The following is a 17,444-nucleotide window of genomic DNA, read 5'->3' on the forward strand; positions in this document are numbered from 1 at the left end:
AGCCATTCCTTGAAAAATATGGAGTCCATTCAACGTCAATTACAACCAACTCCCAGTGCCTTTCGTAAGACCGAAATACTGCGCTCTTATCTATTTGATTCGAGAAGACTCACCGGTAAAAAATGTCTTGCTTTCACTGGATTTACGGTTCAACCTGCATGTAAAAATAAACCTTGCAGTTACCCAAATTTGGGATGGTAAGATCATTAACCATTTAAAGCGTTAAGTCTTCCTTTGCTACAGTGTCAAGGATAAATTCAGCCCCCGTCATTGATCACTTTTGAAAGGGTTAGGTTCGCATTGTAGGGCTTATATCATGATTATCCGCATTTGGCGATCCATGCGACGCTAATGCCGACTTCTGCGGGAGCTCTCAGCTCAAAATATTTAACTTCTCATAAACGCACTAAAGGCCAAATTACATGCTGGAAACAACTCCACGTCACCTCCGATGTGTGGTTCCTCCGAAATAATTGGCTCTCGCTAAATTACCTGCATTTGGGTCGCGAGGAGGTTTCATACATACAGTCACCATACTGATAAGCACAAGTGTAACTCTAGAACCAATGAGTCCCTTCCACCCCTTTCTGCGCCACGGTCAATGCTCAGTGGACTGCTTGTTTATATAACGGGTCATATTCCCGGTCCTGGGAATAAATCTGCGTTCTTCCAAGCTACGCTGTTCAAGTCCAACCACCCCTCATAACTACGTTCACGACATTTCGTACCGAAATTGTGCAGAGCTTCCTTGTATTTAGGACAACATGGCAGGAAAAGTCGAATCCGACAACATCTCCAACCTCATTGCACAATTGAGCAATGCTGACCTCTCAATTCAAGACGAGGAGACAAGGCCAAGGTTACTATTGTTAGCACGCCAACTAACAGAAGCTCTTCAAACTCCTCCCGAGAGGGCCTTTGATGTTTGCTTTTCGGCAAGTCTCGTATCTCTATGTCAAGTGTCAGAGTGTTAATATGAGCGCAATAATTAGTTCGCGCTCTTACCATGTGCATACGTTGCAGCAGACCTCGGGATCTTCCAGTTGATCCAATTTGCCGGGCCGCAGACAGCCAGCGAGCTTGCCCAGAGTACTGGAGCTGACCCTTTGTTATTATGTGAGCTCCCAGTCACCTTCCACCACTGGTTTTCTAGTTTCAGAAGGCTCATCATATCGCAGTGCGAATCATGAGGGTCCTTGCCGCGAACCGAATTTTCACCGAGCTAGCCGGGCCGGAGACCAAGTTTGGCCCGACATCACTCTCAAATATCTTCACTGTCCCAGCGCTCAGCAACGGTATCAAACATTGTTTTGATCTGGGCTACCGCGGTGGGGCTGGGTTTCCGTCTTACGCCCGAGAGACGAATTACCGTCAGTTGGAGGACGAGCTCGACAGCCCGTTCCAATACGCCTTTCAGACCAAATTGCACTGCTTCGATTGGTGGAAGGAACATCCTCGCGAAGCCTCCCAGTTCCATAGTATGATGACTGACTATAGGGCTAATCGGCCGCCATGGGTCTCGATGTTTCCCGTGGAAGAGTCTATCTGTAATAGTGCTGCTGGTAAACAGGAGGTTTTGTTGGTGGATGTCGGTGGCGGATTGGGACATGATCTCATGCTATTTCGGAATCGATGTTCAGATGTCAAAGGTATACAAAATTTCCAGATTCTCACACGGTGACTTTGAGCAATCCTTAAACACTGACTTTGAATCGTAAAAGGTCGTTTGATTCTGCAAGATCAACCGGATGTGATCGATGCAATCCCAAAGGACAGCCTCCACCCAACAATCGAATTAACAAAACACAACTTTTTCAAACCTCAGCTGATCAAAGGCGCGGGAGTTTACTTCCTGAAGCACGTGCTACACGACTGGCCCAACCCTAAGGCCCTGATTATCCTGCGCAATCTCGTGGCTGTGATGAAGGACTACTCAAAATTAATCATCATCGAGAACGTGCTTCCAGAAGCTGGACCGCTTCCAGTTCCTACGGCTGGTTTGGATTTCATCTTGATGGTCGGATTTGCTGCGAGTATGGCTCCGGTTTTCTTAGACAATCTCCCTTATATTCTCACAGTCGCATACTCCATCCTCATTCATCTCTATTGTATACTGACCTTCGATCTTTTAGTGGAGAGGACTGCGAAGCAGTGGGAAGCGCTGCTGACCGAAGCAGGGCTGAAAATAACGGGACGATGGGTGAAGGATGATGGAGACGGCGTTCTAGAAGTTATGTTAGCGTGAATTATAGTCTGTCTGATCAACGCGCATACGCATAAGCTATTCCAGCTTTTTGCTTGAAGCCAATTCTTCTAGGTCAATTGATGTAAACTCATTGTCATCTGAAATGAGAGACATGCACAACCCACTCCTGCTCTCAATGCAGCCCCTGCTTGAACCAATACACGGCCGCATTCTTCGCCCTCTCCACCCCTTCATCTCAGCCTCATTCGCTCGATTCCCTCTAACTGCAAACGCGTGCTTCAAGCCACGGAAAAACTGATAATCAAAGTCAACTCCCAGCGAGGGGATAACCCGATTACACAACTCTTTCAGCTCGGGCGTGAACACAGGATCGATTTCTGGCGCCATGATCTGTACTGGCACACCAACCTCTTGGATCTCTTCCTTTGTGACCCACGATGGGTGCGCAGTCGAGATGCAGTCAACCGATCCATTATTTGCTTTGGCACCCAGACGAAATACTGCCCAGCCACCGTAGCAGAAACCGATCGCTGCGACGCGCTTATACTGTGCTCGCAGAGCTTTGGCACAGGCGAAGATCTCAGGCTCTCGGATGACTGTCATTCTGGGAAGATCGAGAGGTCCCCATTCCGAGGGTTCTTTGCAAAGGATGTCGGAGGGGAGGACCTCGCCGCCGAAACTGGAGATACTAGTAAACAAACTTATCGTGACTAGATAGCAAGACTCTGCTTACAAGTCTGGGACATAGACGTTAGCGTCGGCCTCTTCGGGTTGAATATTCTTGTCTGGATAGGGCTGTCAACATCTATGCAATTGAGTGATTGGTGGGCCCAGAATCCACAATATTCTTCCATTATCCATTCGCTGCCCGAACTGCGATTTCTGCGAAATGTCCGTATCAACTTGCCATATGGGCTCCTTTCATGAATTAACAATCACATACGACCACAGGGTGTGGAGAACAGGGCTTCCCGTCCGCTCAGCCGTACTTAAGCCACACGCCGGTCAGTTAGTAGTTGGGTGGGTGACCACCAGCGAATCCTGACTGTTGTATGTTTTTTTTTTGGGCCAACACTTTTTGATTTCCAAGTGATTGACTGACTGATTGATACTTAGTTTATTTAGTCTGTATGCTTAAATTGGCTAGCCATCATTGGTGTATCTCACTCACACCCGGATGAATCCGTCAAACCTAGGATTTTCCATTCTTGAGCTGCTACTGCAATTATCCAGTGTTCTCACCGCCAAGTTGGTCAAGCCTCCCACGGTCGCGGCCCCGAAACAAAAGCCTATGAATATCCCAATTATCAGTCGCTCATGTTCTCCCCACATTTCTTTTCCACTGTTTTCTTTTGGGTATCTGACATTAACTTCCCTCAAATTTGATTCTTTAGATTCTAAGTCCCGATTTCTTGGCCTTTATATCAATTATGGCTTCTGTCAACCAGAATTGGACCTCCTTCCAGAACATCGACCTGGACAGTGATCATGCAAAGAAAATTCAAACGGTTTTCCAGAACGCAAATTTCAGCTACCTCTGTTCTGAAGCGGTGGAACTCCGTAAGAAAGAGGGAGCGCATTTCCGAAACACACTTACCTGCTCGGTGGATACAGCAAAGTTTACGAGTGGTGCGTTCAATTTGGTGGTTGCCCTAACCTTTTCGGACTCGATTCAATGGGTAGCAAGGATCATGTTGCCCCAAGGTGAAAACGACGAGGATATTTTGATTTCTCTAATGAGCGAGATATCCACGATGGAGTTGATCCGCACCAAAACAACAATACCTGTGCCCCGCATTTTTGGCTATGGTGTGACGACAAACGAACTTGGCTACCCCTATCTATTAATGGAGGCTCTTTCTGGAAACGTTCTGGAGAACCAAATGGCTTTCTCAGTGCCAGATGAGCATAAGGGGAAATTCTCTGCTCAATTAGCCCGCTACATCTATGAGCTGAGTACAATACGGTTTAGCCAGATTGGCCGCATCTTATACTTACATGTGTCTGAGTTGCCTGAATTGTTACCATTCTCTGTCATGGGTTCTCTAGTTGGTCCTTTGTCTACCTCGCTAGAGTATTTTTATCTCTTTCGCAGAGCCCAAACAAATGCGATTCTCCAAGAGCACAGAGGTCAACAAGAGTGGGAGGCGGCTGCTTGGTTACTTGAGAAGTCCTTGACGACAATAACCACCGAAGAACATATTTACGGCCCATTCCCATTATGCCACCTTGATCTTCACTTTAACAACATACTTGTTGATGGAGACTACAATATCACCGGCCTCATTGACTGGAGTAACGCTCAGACTGTCCCTATTGAGCGTTTTGCCATTAATCCAGAATTTATTCCGCCCCCAGCTGCTTCAGTGGAATTCAAAGAAGCCATTCTTGGGTTCCGGGACATGTTTGTTGATGCATTGGAAAAGGTCGAAAGGGAGGAGGGACCAAGGTCAGGAAAAGAGATCCTGTTACACCGTCTGTTCGCATCGCCTCTTTCTGAGGTTGTCTATCGCTGCACCTGTAGCTATCCGTGGAGGGCCGTTTTTGATGCCCAACTTGTTCTTCCCCTTATATACGGTAAAAACGCTAGATGGGACGACTTTCAGAAGTTCCATAATGAGCGTTCTGCATGAAGCTTATCAGCTGCCTATATAGCAATGTTTAGTTCATTCCATTCATTATAATTCATGTCAGTTAACTGGCACTGTTCAGGCTGTAGATATAAACTGATACTAATGATATACGGTCTAGAGCTGAGACTCTGTTGCTACATTTACAGTCATTGTTGAAGAGAAATAAAATATCCGTCTGTGTGGAACACAAAATCATTTGGCGTAGGGATGCAGGCGTTCCATTCTGAGTAAATAACAGAAGAGAGGCCTTGTAGGTGAGCATTATTCCTCAGGCATTTATGGACAAAGCTAACTGGCTTGTCAACAAAGGCGCAAACATTTTTTGCTAAGAACGAAAGTTCCCTGGCTTTGCACTTCCTAGGACATGGCGTGGGAAAGCTTCTGCATTCAATCGATGATTATGAAGACTTTTTACTGCAACTGCACGTTTTAAGTCAGGACTGCATCGACTTGATGCTAAAAATATTTTTGGACGATACTCGAGACGATTGCTGCTGTCCCTATTCTTCAACTGGTTGCTCAGGGCTAACGGCATTCTTGCGCGGAATGTTTCCGACACGGTTCGGTAAAGACTGGGGCGAGCTCATACATAGGCTTGCAATCGTCATAGAGACTCTTACAAGCTCAAATGGGCTGGCTCGCCAGGAGCGTTTTATTGACTTTATTGCTCCTTGTATCCTGCGCTTTGTTACTTGTCGAAGTTTAAAAATCTCCCACACCTGCGTCCATGCGTTCTACAGAGGAATAGATGCAGAAGAGATTGAGGAAATTCAAGATGAGGAACGTTTTTTGATACTGGAGCTTGAAGGCCTCTTGCCTGAATTTGTCCAGACATTCGAAACTCTCTCCTTGTCGTTTCTGGACTTCTGGACGGGCTATTGGCGAGCCCGCATGAATGAGGTTGAATCTTCAAGTGGGGAGCCTAGTGCAGAAGCGGCCACCAAGATTCTCGAGACTGGAGTCATTCTGTATGAATAAGAATATAGAATGAAGTACATAACCATGTCGTTGACTGATTTGGCATTGGAAACAAGAAAGCTAATAATACAGCAGAACTCGCTTTATAAATCTTCTGACTGGGCAAAACTGCCCGTCTATGCTATTCGTAGCATTCTGCTCTTTTGGATCCCAAATTTCTCTCCAGGTAGCCCGAATCCACAAGTCACAGGTAGAAACAAGAAGGTTGAGGCAAAGGTCTAATCCTTCAGACCTTAGCTCTCCAGCGCCATATTCCTAAATAGCTTTGCGGAACCAGTGATGCTCAAGCGCCTGTCGCGCGGTAATTCTCCTAGTTGGGTCTAGGTTCGTCATCTTCCCAACCAAATCCTTGAGATCTGGGTCCACATAATTCCAGGACTGAAAAGGCTGCCTTAGATTCCCTGGGGCAAAACTGCTAGCGAGGGCAATCAAGCGCTCGTGAAAAGGGTTTTCTTTCCCTATGTGCTCCAAAATCCCATGGAGGCCCTCTTCATTCGCAAAATAGGATATATGCCTCCGGAGGATATAGCGCCAAGAATCCGCCGCCTTCAGCTGTTCGTCACTGACACGAAAGACCATCTCATCGTGCATAACGTAGATCATCTGAAGAGAGCGTTGGCAATCTGCTCAAATGATAGAATTGATTAGAAGAACAGACGTACCACAATCCCAAAGGAGAACACGTCTGAGGCTTGGTTCTGGCCGGATCGGCACCAACTTTCAGGGCTCCTCCAGATCGGATTGCCACAGAGAGGACCCCTTAGCCACTTTCCAGGTGGCACAATGACCGTATCCTCAAGGTCTGAGATCTGAACGTCTTTGATACGTACTCGACCTTCGAAACTTTCCTCATAGTCTATAAGAATATTGTTGGGCTTGATATCTATGAATAGTTAGTATTGTGATGAGAACAGTCTTCCAAGGATACTAGAGCTTTCCATTGTGAAGGATTTCTCGATCATGTATATCAGCCAGGCCTTGCAAAGCACTTCGGAGTATTTTGATCCTTGTCTCTTTAGATAGGGATTTCTGGCTCAAACGAAGCAAGTCTCCGGCCAAGAACGGGTAGATAAACAACTCGAGCTCTGGGACGGTATCGACTACCGCTCGTACATTGGGACAAGAAGACAATTGTTTCTGCAAATTCAGTTGGTACTCGAACTCGCCTGGGATCATATTCTTTAGAATGTAGTTCCTCCCATCAACGCTTTCCACCATTCTTAGTGGTTAGCATTATACCCTAAGCGTAGAATACTAATTCAATAGCACGTACCTTGCGCGATAGACACATAGTAGGGGTTTTCTCCGATCCGCAAGAATTTCCTCTATTTTGTAGTTTCGTCCAGAACCACTCTTAAGCATTGTGCCCAAGGGGAGAGGCTCTTCGCGAGACTGCAAGGTAGTGGACATTCCGCGTGGCTGGGACAACTGTCGACCAAGATAGGTGGCGTGTGACAGTGAGGGTAAAGTACTGATTGAGAAAGGCAACTGAATCGACATGTAGCGGGAGAGTCCACGGACAGAAAATGTAGTGGCTAGCATCATCAATTGATGAGAGTTTCCCATTGATCAAACATATTGGCAGCCCCTTCATGTGCGAAGTACCAAGACCACGTGAGCCGTCAGCACGTGACATTATCTATGTCAGCGGGTAACTATATGTGTGTGTGACCCTCGTCCTCAAGATTACGTGTCCCAAAACGGACTAGTGCTCCAACAATCTGGCGTATACTTTTCCAAGGCAGCAGTTATACTATTCAGTTTGTTTAGTCGAATATTGTAGCAGGATGTCTCTAGATTTCTATTACCTAAACAGTCAGGTGAAACCTCGCCAAACCGAACTAAAAAGGGAAGAAGAGCTCTAATACTTTAGAAGGTTTAAATATTCGAAGTTGTCAGATCTTTTCGAATGGTAGTTGGGACCAGTAATGAAAGTATGTTAGGTCGGTACAGTCATGTAAGTCAGTCTAAGTCCCCTGCTTGAAATATTATCACAAACCAAAGCGAGTTACATTGGGCGAATGATTTGTGAATTCATCAGTGTCACCATCATCAATGACCCCATTCATTAGCTTTCAGACGGACCCATTGGTTATGATAATGCTCAGAATGTCTACACTGACTTATTTTACCAAATAATATGTGTTGTGTAACGTACAGATGTCGACGTGGAGGTCTGCGTGCTTGATCACATACTCTCCACTATTGCAGGAGCTGTAAATACCTAGTCTCGAAAATACCGATTGGTCCTCCATACATCAAGATATTCCCTTTTTAATCCAAGACATACATTGCCACCTTCCTTCAGACTAGAATAAAAATATTTCTCCACTGACACTGGATGAAAATCATTGTGATGTCAAAATATTACTGGACAGTGAAGTGTCGCTTTGCTATAACAGTGCCCTGCCCATCAATTTCGACTGCGGTAAAATGCGTGCGATTGTCAGATTCGCTAGGATGAGGGGTCTCTCTAAAAGCTGGGTATTAAAATACAAGTAGGATATTGGATTAGGAAAACTTACTGAAGAGCGACCTCTTCAGTCTCCGGTTTGATAGTGTGCAAATGCTTCTCCGTAGTTGCCTTGAACTTCTGTTGGGTTTCTGGGCTGAGATAGACCCTTCTCCAGGCATCTGTTTGGTCCACATATCCAACCTTCACCAATCGTGCGCCTATGGCAAGAAGACCGATAAGCTTAGTTGAGATGACCTTCGCTTGTGATGCCATTTTCCCCTCGAATATGAATGAGGTAGACTTTGTAACAATAGGAGCTGGTTAAGATCTCCAGAGAATTGGCAGTGGTAGCACATTGGACATTGCACAAACCATAAGGAGTGGGAATGATCCCTTTATATCCATTTAATTATACGAGACTGCCCTGAAAATGTCACATGAAGTAATGCGAAACGCTCCTTAGAAGAGGCGCTAACCAAGTGGCGTAGAGATATACATTCAGCCCATACTCACCTTGACTTTTGCACAAATGAGACAATCCCCGTAGCGGTTTCGTGAAACAGACTGGATGATCCTAATTGGTTCACAGTTCTATCGCTACAGCTTACTTTGGCGGCAAGTCTTTAGAGTTTCATTTAGCGCCCAGGCAGCAAAAGAGACGAATCAAAATTTGACAACTCTTGAGCTGACCGATATGTTCTTGTTTCCTCTTAAGATGCAGGTGGAAGCAGGAACCAAGTGAAAGGAGGGAATATTTAATTAGGAGAAAACGCCCATGGTTGATGGAGGGATGGCAGGGATGGGATATGTGCGCCCGGGCATACATATCCCATCCCTGCTGCATTAGTGCTCAAGGGCCACGCACATCTTTCCAGAACTGGTAAGCTCAAAGGGTATGTCACATGAGCGCAGCAACTCCCACTGAAATTATTGTGCTGCTCTCTTTTTATCCAGGTGTCAACCATGGCACAGGCTAGGTCCCGAGTATGTGAATATCTCGAGAATTACAGCTACTGACTAACGTCATAGATTGACCGCGCTGTACGAGCAACCCTTTCGCGCCTACAGATATTACTCTGTGACGCCGGTGACAAGGTCGGAGTCTCGAATCCGACTAAAATTATGTTCTTGACCTCACTAGGACACTGCAAATACGGTGAAAAGAATACTGGAATCACCGACCCAAATTGCTGCACTCCACCAGACGTTTGCATCAAACTTAAAGCGAACGAGAAAGGATGACCCAACTGCTTCCGATCGTCATTCATGGTTTCAAAATTTATCATCGCAACACAGAGTCTGGAGGAGCGGCAGGTCAATAAACTGACAGCCATTACAAAGCACTGGGCACTTTCAGAGGAGAGGATCGATTCTCTCTTGTCATGTTCGTTGCTCTGGTCGACTTGCCCCGCGCTGTTCTGGAATAGCAATACGCCTAGCAAAAATGTTTTTCGACGTTGCTTCGATGACCTAGAATGGATACGAGAGATTGACCTACTACGAAGAAAAGTTTTGTTGGTGATCTTATCGGACAGTATGTAGCAAGAGCAATATCGGATGCGTATCGCTAGCAAACGACAAAGGTCAAGACGCAAGCTCTTGAAAGCGGACACGCAAAAACCCCTTCGCAAAAGGATGTTTCTCCCGACATCCTTGCGCTCTATCATGCAAAAAAATTGGCCAAATATTGATGCTAAAAAACAAAAGTAAGTAAAAAAGAATATCTCACTCTATTCCTGGTTTAGATGGAAATGGCAGTAGATTCAGCCTCTGGGGATGGTCTTATCCTTACCTGATTCGGCTGCGAAAAGGTACATTCGTCGCTCCCCCTATACTTACCACCTAGATTACTACTGAATTTAGAAGGTTTGAGACATACTCGTGGAGCTCTATCGAACTAGATGCGATCAACAAGTTTGTGAGAACTTTACCTTAATTTCGTATTCATACGCATTTACGGATGGCCATAAAGTCTCTCATGTCTTATTACTATGGCGTTCCGCAATAGCGGACTCAACTTCTAGGGGCTTTAGACACTACTTCTAGTATAACGGCAGCGACACCACCCAATCAATTCGTGTGTTTCGCTGAGGGTACGAATGATCTCCACACTTGCACTATTCAAAGCTGTTAGTTCTCGTTTATTCATCTGACCACAAATAATTCGAACGAGATCATCAATAGTTTCCACTCTAGTTATATATGGTGCGGTTGCCACACCCGATTCCCCGATCCTTAGAGAAAGATCAGGCCCACCCTCGAACGGATTGGGCCGAACCTCGGAAACATTCGACCACAGCGAAACCGATGTTTTTCCCGAGGATGATCACAACGCTCAAAACAGTACAGCAACCTCGTGCAGCCCCACTGAAGTGCAAACACAAGATTTAGGCCGAACCTTTCCAGTGTCTCCGATGAGCTTCTCAGATTTATCAGGATCATTGGATGAGCACTCGCGCTTTGAAAGCCAGAGACTATCTTCCGCTGGACCAACTCAGAGCCTTCTTTTCCCTGCTGTATCTGAAAAGGGCCGGAAAGTACCATCTCCCAAACTGTGTTGGAATACCCCCCTCTCTGTCAGCCCATCAGAAATACGCCAGATTCGTCTTGTGATGGGGATTTTGCACAAGAACGCAACATCAAACCTCTCTCAGTGGGAACGATCAACTAGATAGCAAAGCTCCCCTGCAAAACTTGTGCAGCTTCAACGATACGAGCTTTGCAATGCATGGCATCATGGAAGGGTCTTCCACTCTAACTGTACCGCAAGTCAATGATACGACGATTGCTATGCCCATCTCTATTTATTTGAGCTGTTGTATGTTTTTCTTTTTGACTTTGGTGAAGGAATAAGTGGCTCTAAGAGAGGAGGATAATGTGATTCGCTCTTGATTCACCCTCGCTCAGGCTAATTCGCCAACGGCTTGATTGCTCTCTAATAAGCTAAAAATCGGATGTACGGAAAATAACAATGTGCGGAAAACACACCCCTCATCATTGTAAACGTATCTGTTTAAGGAGGCAAAGGAGCTATCTCTATAGTTCTTTTATCCTTTGTTGACTGCTGGACGATGTCTCTGCGGGAATCTTAATACAGATCACATGATATTTATACTTATGATAGCCCGCCTTACATAAATAGCTTCAATTCTACAAGGGGGTAGGAAATTCTTTAATGAGACCGAGGTTCAATTCAACTGAGGGCCCTCACCAGCGAGAGCGATCGCCGAACGTAGGGGGCAAGTATTCGATAAAAAGGGCCAAAATGGGGCTGTCATATACTCCTTTGGGCAATGTCAAGGAAGATACGTTTTAGCATCGCCCCTGAAAATTTGTTTTCAAGGGCTAAAAAGCCCATTATGGCCGGAAGGATTGCGCCCTGTGCCGTTGCTCTTTCAAAGGCTCTTTAAATAACAAGCAGTAAGCGAATTGTTAAGTCGATGGTGTCCCCAAAAAGTTGAAGCCTTCCGTTATAATTCGCTTAAAACATCACAACCATGGCAATTCAAAAATGCTCTCTCGCTCTCTTACTATTTTCACAGCTGGTTCTATTTGCCCAAGGGCTTGTGTTTCTCAAACGAAATGACGATTACACTATGAACCAAAGGGGTGTCCGATGGGATCACAGCTGCAAGGCACCAAATCCAAAAACCCCGTCAGAGTCAAAACGAGCTGCGATAGAAAGGGCCTGGGCTGGTGCAATGGAACTGAGTGACTCGGCTTGGCAACGCTTTGAGGGATTAACAGCGCCAATGCTCGACGGCCCATTATCAAGGAGCCAGCAAAAAGACATAAATCATGTCGATCCTGCGTATGTCACTTCCTAGATATGATTATGAATAATCAGCCGCTCACTAAGTGATTGAATATCTAAAGATACGTCCAAATGTTTGCTCTAGACTGGTCTAGACGAACGAGAGACCGTGTGTTAAAGCTCCTAAGGACTATGGTCAGCAGTGCCAACGTAGATCCTGGAGTAAATAAGCGCCCACCGACATCAAGGTCAATCCTCACCATATACTGCGACGATAACTGGGAGAAGGATAGCGAAGATTACTTTGCTCAGACAGTCAACAAAGTGAAAGATAAAAAGTGGGGAAATGTGGACATGAACTTCTTCCATGCATTCTTTTCCCTTTCACGATATGATAGATTGAAACTGGCAACACAGGTAGAGGAGCCTTACGATGAAGGAGTGACTGCTCGGGAATTCCAGATGGTTCGGCGGATGATATGGTCAGATGAAGACTACCATGGCACTGATGGTAGGTTATGTCGCTGCATCTTCCCTAAAAGAAACAAGCTAATTTCTAATGATTTGCGTAGCGACCGCTGTTTACCATGAACTCACTCATGTGTGGTGGATTGGCCAAACAAATACAGAACCAGGCAGCAGATGCGACATTGAAGAGACATACGGTCTCTACGACTGTGCAGAGCGTGCTTGGAATGAGGGCAACCCGATTCCAAACAATATTGAGGTCAATTGGAATGCCGATACGTATGCTTTTTATGCAGAATATGGGCGCTTTGTCGAATTACTTGGGAAAGATCCCTGGAGGTCATCTTTGAAGCCAGTCCAGTTACCTGTTCGATATTCTTGAAGACCGTGAGAACAAGTGCCTCGACCGCTTGTAAAGAGCTTCCGCGCTGTCTGCAGGCATGTTTCCGTTTTTTTATTTTGATAGCGAATAGGGGGTATGGTGGGTAGTTGAAATGAGAAAGATGACGCGTTGGCGCGTGACCGCGTTGGCTGGGCGGGTCGCTAGTGGATTACTTTAGAGGCGTTCGCTCACTTGTCAAAGATATAGAGTATACGTTTATAAACGTCCTTGGTCCTCAGGAGGACAGCACGGAGGAGTTCGGAGTTATTGTGTTCACTAAAATCCACGACGAATATAAAAATCGCCGTTTAATCTTTTACTTTCCCTATTTGAGACGTGAAGAGTGATTATATCCTAGGGTTAAAAAGGGGGGCGAAGATAGGGAGATGGACTGGGGAGAAGCTTCACTATTACTACCCGATGGCTCCTTTTAACCCGTCCGCCGTCGGTCTAAGTTTGGGGTCGCGAAGTCTTTCCCTATGCTAGAATGCGCAAATGCGTTTTTTGTCTACGCGCCCTACATCTTTAGGTGAAGAATATTTAGGTGGGTGACCTGCCGCCTGAAGCCCACTAAAGGGGGAGGCGGGTCGCCCACGACCAATACGTAGGCGCTAGGTGAGCTCCGCCAAACCTGTGACTGTTCTATGGGGTTGCTCTTTACTTTTCCCACACTTTATGAGTCACAATAAATTACAATCATAGCAGCGGTCCCATATAAAAGGACTCGTCCACATCTACTACACCTGTAATAGCCCATCCACCGAAATCTTCGTCCGCACACTAGACCTAGCGGACGTGAACATTATGTCTCCACGATGGCAAACTATACGTCTCCTACACGGCGTCCGCGCCATAGTTGGCGGCCAGGGCCCCTCTTTGGTTCTCATCCCAGGGTGGCCACAAACAGCAGAGGCATTCAGCGACCTCTTCGAACACCTTTCGAACCACTATCGATTTTTTGCTCTCGACCCCCCCGGATTGGGCGACTCGCTTCCTCCGATCAATGGCTACGATACTGGAAATGTGAGCAAAATCATGGCAGAAGCCATTCACGACGTCTTGAAAGATGAATCATACCATCTGATTGGCCACGACGTGGGTGGATGGATCGCTTATCCTTGGGCGGCTCAATATCCATTGAGAATCAAATCGCTCAGTATTCTGGATGCGTCAGTGCCGGGTTTCATGCCTGCGCTTCAATTTCCGTTGCCTCGCGAGACCAACATGCGTCTTTGGCAATTTTCATTCAATGCGCTTCCCGAACTCCCTGAAATACTCACTCGCGGTCGTGAACGGGAGCTATTGACCTGGTTTTTCAATTTGAAGACAGCCCATGCGGATGGTTTACCCAAAGATCAACTTGAACGCTATATTCAATCCTATTCAAGGCCAGAGGCTATGAGTCGGGGGTTCGAATATTATCGAGCTTTTGGAACAAGTGCTACGCAGAATTTGGAATTTGCGAAGACACCGCTTGATATTCCTGTCCTAGCTCTAGGCGGGGCCAGCTCAGTCGGCTCGGGTATGATTAGCTTGGTCCAGAACTTCGCAACTAAAGTCTCTGGGGGCACCATCGATGATTGTGGCCACTTTCTCCCCGAAGAGCAACCGTCTGCTGTCGCGCAGAAACTGCTGGAATTTTTCGAGACAATCCCAACAGAGTGAAACTGCTTTTGTCGTGCCTTTCAACATGTGATGGGTTTCAGGTTTTCACTGGCTATATAGTAGACACACTGTTTAGACGATACCTTGAAGGGGCAAAGGCATTCCTGAGCTTTTAGATTTGCTAATTTAACATAGTTCCATAGAAGCGCTCTTTTGATTGCCCATATTGGAATAAAGTGAAGAAAAGAAAGAATAAAACATTGCTATGTATGATCTCTTGCTTCTATGAGGGAGACTGATAGCAATGTGCATCGATGAGATGAAGTACCGAATCATGGAAGTTCTCAATCTTTATTGAGCAAGCAGACTATTCATAAGAATAATACTATCTCCAGATCTATAGATGCAAAATAAGAATTCGATATGCTGGCCAGTATATACCGAGATACAAAGGAGATTCAAAAAAGGAACGAAAAAGCTAGTTACACCTCGACCAAGTCTAAGTGGGTAGCTCGATATCATCAGAATCCAGGCCTCGCCGCAGGTTCGAGATGTCCTCATCCTCCAAGAGGTCCTCTTCCGTGAGAATGCCAATACCACTATCAATTCGCCTCCTGTTCTTGCCTCTGCCCACCTCGACATCAACAAACCGGGTCATGCTCACGGGAGTGATGGGCTCACTACCGTTCACCGTGGTTCCATCAGACATGAGATCATCCGATCTCAGCTCCCAGTTTGCGGCGCGGACTTTGGAGCGTCGACGCTCGGACTTGACGGTATCTTTCATAAAGGCAAATGAGCGCGCTTGATCTGCCGCCCATTTATGTAGCATGTCATCCCGAGACTCGATCTCAAGTCGTAGCTGTTCCTCCAGACCAGCGTTGACCTGACGGAGGCGCTGAGCTTCAGACCGCGTATCCTCGAGGGAAGTGGATAGATCTGAGATGCGGACATTGAGGGCGCCAATATCTTCCTCCTGGCGCTGGACCTGGTCGTTGGTGCTGGCCTCGAGGCTCTCAAGCGCTTTCTGGTGCTCTTTCTCAAGCGACTCCATCTGCGCCGTCAGGTCACACGCACGGATCTGATTCTGCTCGACAGTCTCTTCCAGTTCTTGGATGCGCCTTTCAGTGTCCGAAGAAGAGGTTTCAGCGGCAGAACGTAGCTTCTGCTCATCAGCCACCTGGCTTTCAAGGTCGGATATTTGTTGGGCGTAACCCTCCCTGGCAGTCATGTTCTCTTGCTCCAGGCTGCTAACAAGCTCTTCCAGACTTTTCACATCATCACGATATTTGTCGAGTGCTGCATTTAACCTGTCAATCCCAACGGCCTGTTCATGGCCTTCGCGCTCGAGGTCCTGCATCCGCATCCTGGTGTGCAGCATATCGCCAGTAGATGAAGCAATCGATTCCTCGAGGTTGTTTATTTTGTTTGCGGCAGTTTCGTATCGTGTAAGGAGAGCGTTGAATTGTCCTCGTAGCGCTTTTTCGCGGCCCAGAGACCCGCTATGGTGATCCCGTTCGATTCCTAGGTCCTTCGCGAGGGACTCCACGCGCCATACAAGCGCTCTCAGAGTCGCCTTACCATCTTCTAAGCCCGCGCCAGCCGTCTCTCCGGGGACGGCACGTTCGAGTTCAAGACGCGCGGAACGGAAGTGGTTTCGCATGTCAGAGATCCCGTCGTAGGCATCAGTACCGGTGAAGCCCAAGTCAGAGAATTCTTGGCTGATTTCTTCCAGCGTCTGAGCAGCATCGGAAGCGCGTGAAAGGGCCAGCGTCAACACGTTGAGGATTTGGTCAAAGAAGTCTGGTGGTGGAGAGGATTGCCGGAACATTTCACTGATGGTTGGGTCGTCGAGCCCGGAAACACGCGAGCGGCATGCGTTAAAGAGATCTTTCTTTGCATTCCGAGCTGCCTCCAAGTCGAGAGTTAGGGCGTCCAGGTCGGATGTTTCAGTAGAGTTGACGCTCTGTGCTTGAGTGGAGGCATCCACATTCGAGGGCTGGGTCTCAAATAGCATGAGACTATCCGTCACCGGCGAAAGGCCATTGCGGATGCCACGGAAGTCGGGCGAGTTGGACACGATGGCACTATCATTGATGAAGAAGGTATCTCCATCACCATTGACAGAGGGACTAGGCCCGTCCAGATGCCGACCGGTCTCGATTTCCGACTCTAGGAGCATCGTTGACTCTGATGAAGAGAAGTGACCATCAGATCGACTCTGCTTCAGAGCATCCATCTCCAGCCTAAGAGCATCTCGCTCCTGCTTCAAGACCCTTAGGGTCTTCTCAAAACTAGCCGTCTCCCGCTTCTCACGCTCGATATGAGTAATCTCATCACTGAGCCCGATACGGCGAATGCGGCGCTGCGTCCGCATATCCAGGATCTGGCGCAACGGCGTAAACTGCATGCGTCTTTCGGAGCAGGATTCATCAAACGGTGCAATGGGGTCAAACGACCGCTGGAAGCGCGGTGTCGGAGCCGACGATGTGCGTCGTCCGCGTCGGCTAGGCGTGCAGTCTCCTCCTCTACGCGCCGAAACAGCATCTGCAAATGAGGTGCGACGCATTGCCGGGGTCAAGCTGGTTGATCCAAACTCGGCATCGGGTAGTCGAGGGCCAGGGTCGGAAAAGCGGACTTTCTTTCTTCGCCTTTGGGGTGTGCTGACCGCAGGAGCTTGGTCTGAAGATAAGGCGAGGCTATGTCTTGTGCGATGGGAGACAGGGAGGTCGTCCGGTGCATTTGAGATGCAGCTGCTTTTGCGCTTCCTGCCCGTCTGGGTGGAATCCATAGTGGAAGAAGACAACGGCAGTATAGAAGATAATCCGAATATGGGGTTGGGGTATGTTGTGTAATGAGACTCAGGATAAACATAAACAAAGATGCGGCGCTTCTTATAGATGCATGTTTATAACTAGATCACGATTGGAGGTAAACAAACAGGAGTGGAGCCGCTGCAGCCT

General features: G+C 47.1%; 5 protein-coding genes across 5 annotated transcripts; 2 read left to right on the plus strand and 3 right to left on the minus strand.

The window, feature by feature from the left end:
- Positions 1-1,186: 1,186 nt before the first annotated feature.
- PFLUO_LOCUS4303 (uncharacterized protein) lies at positions 1,187-2,245 on the plus strand (the record flags this gene model as incomplete). Its single annotated transcript, XM_073781639.1, has 4 exons — positions 1,187-1,478; positions 1,641-1,649; positions 1,722-2,033; positions 2,133-2,245. 4 exons carry the CDS (start codon positions 1,187-1,189, stop codon positions 2,243-2,245), a joined length of 726 nt encoding a protein of 241 aa, XP_073638374.1.
- A 36-nt stretch (positions 2,246-2,281) lies between these two features.
- Positions 2,282-2,809, minus strand: PFLUO_LOCUS4304 (uncharacterized protein; the record flags this gene model as incomplete). Its single annotated transcript, XM_073781640.1, has 1 exon — positions 2,282-2,809. One exon carries the CDS (start codon positions 2,807-2,809, stop codon positions 2,282-2,284), a length of 528 nt encoding a protein of 175 aa, XP_073638375.1.
- A 5,375-nt stretch (positions 2,810-8,184) lies between these two features.
- Positions 8,185-8,545, minus strand: PFLUO_LOCUS4305 (uncharacterized protein; the record flags this gene model as incomplete). Its single annotated transcript, XM_073781641.1, has 2 exons — positions 8,185-8,290; positions 8,343-8,545. 2 exons carry the CDS (start codon positions 8,543-8,545, stop codon positions 8,185-8,187), a joined length of 309 nt encoding a protein of 102 aa, XP_073638376.1.
- Positions 8,546-12,218: 3,673 nt separating this feature from the next.
- On the plus strand, positions 12,219-14,541 carry PFLUO_LOCUS4306 (uncharacterized protein; the record flags this gene model as incomplete). The annotated part of the gene is made up of 3 exons (XM_073781642.1): positions 12,219-12,537; positions 12,599-12,773; positions 13,629-14,541. 3 exons carry the CDS (start codon positions 12,219-12,221, stop codon positions 14,539-14,541), a joined length of 1,407 nt encoding a protein of 468 aa, XP_073638377.1.
- Positions 14,542-14,980: 439 nt separating this feature from the next.
- Positions 14,981-17,272, minus strand: PFLUO_LOCUS4307 (uncharacterized protein; the record flags this gene model as incomplete). The annotated part of the gene is made up of 1 exon (XM_073781643.1): positions 14,981-17,272. The coding sequence occupies one exon, from the start codon at positions 17,270-17,272 to the stop codon at positions 14,981-14,983; it is 2,292 nt and encodes a 763-aa protein (XP_073638378.1).
- Between the last annotated feature and the right edge of the window lie 172 nt (positions 17,273-17,444).

This window comes from Penicillium psychrofluorescens (genome assembly GCF_964197705.1).
Source record: "Penicillium psychrofluorescens genome assembly, chromosome: 3".
Classification (NCBI taxonomy): domain Eukaryota; kingdom Fungi; phylum Ascomycota; class Eurotiomycetes; order Eurotiales; family Aspergillaceae; genus Penicillium; species Penicillium psychrofluorescens.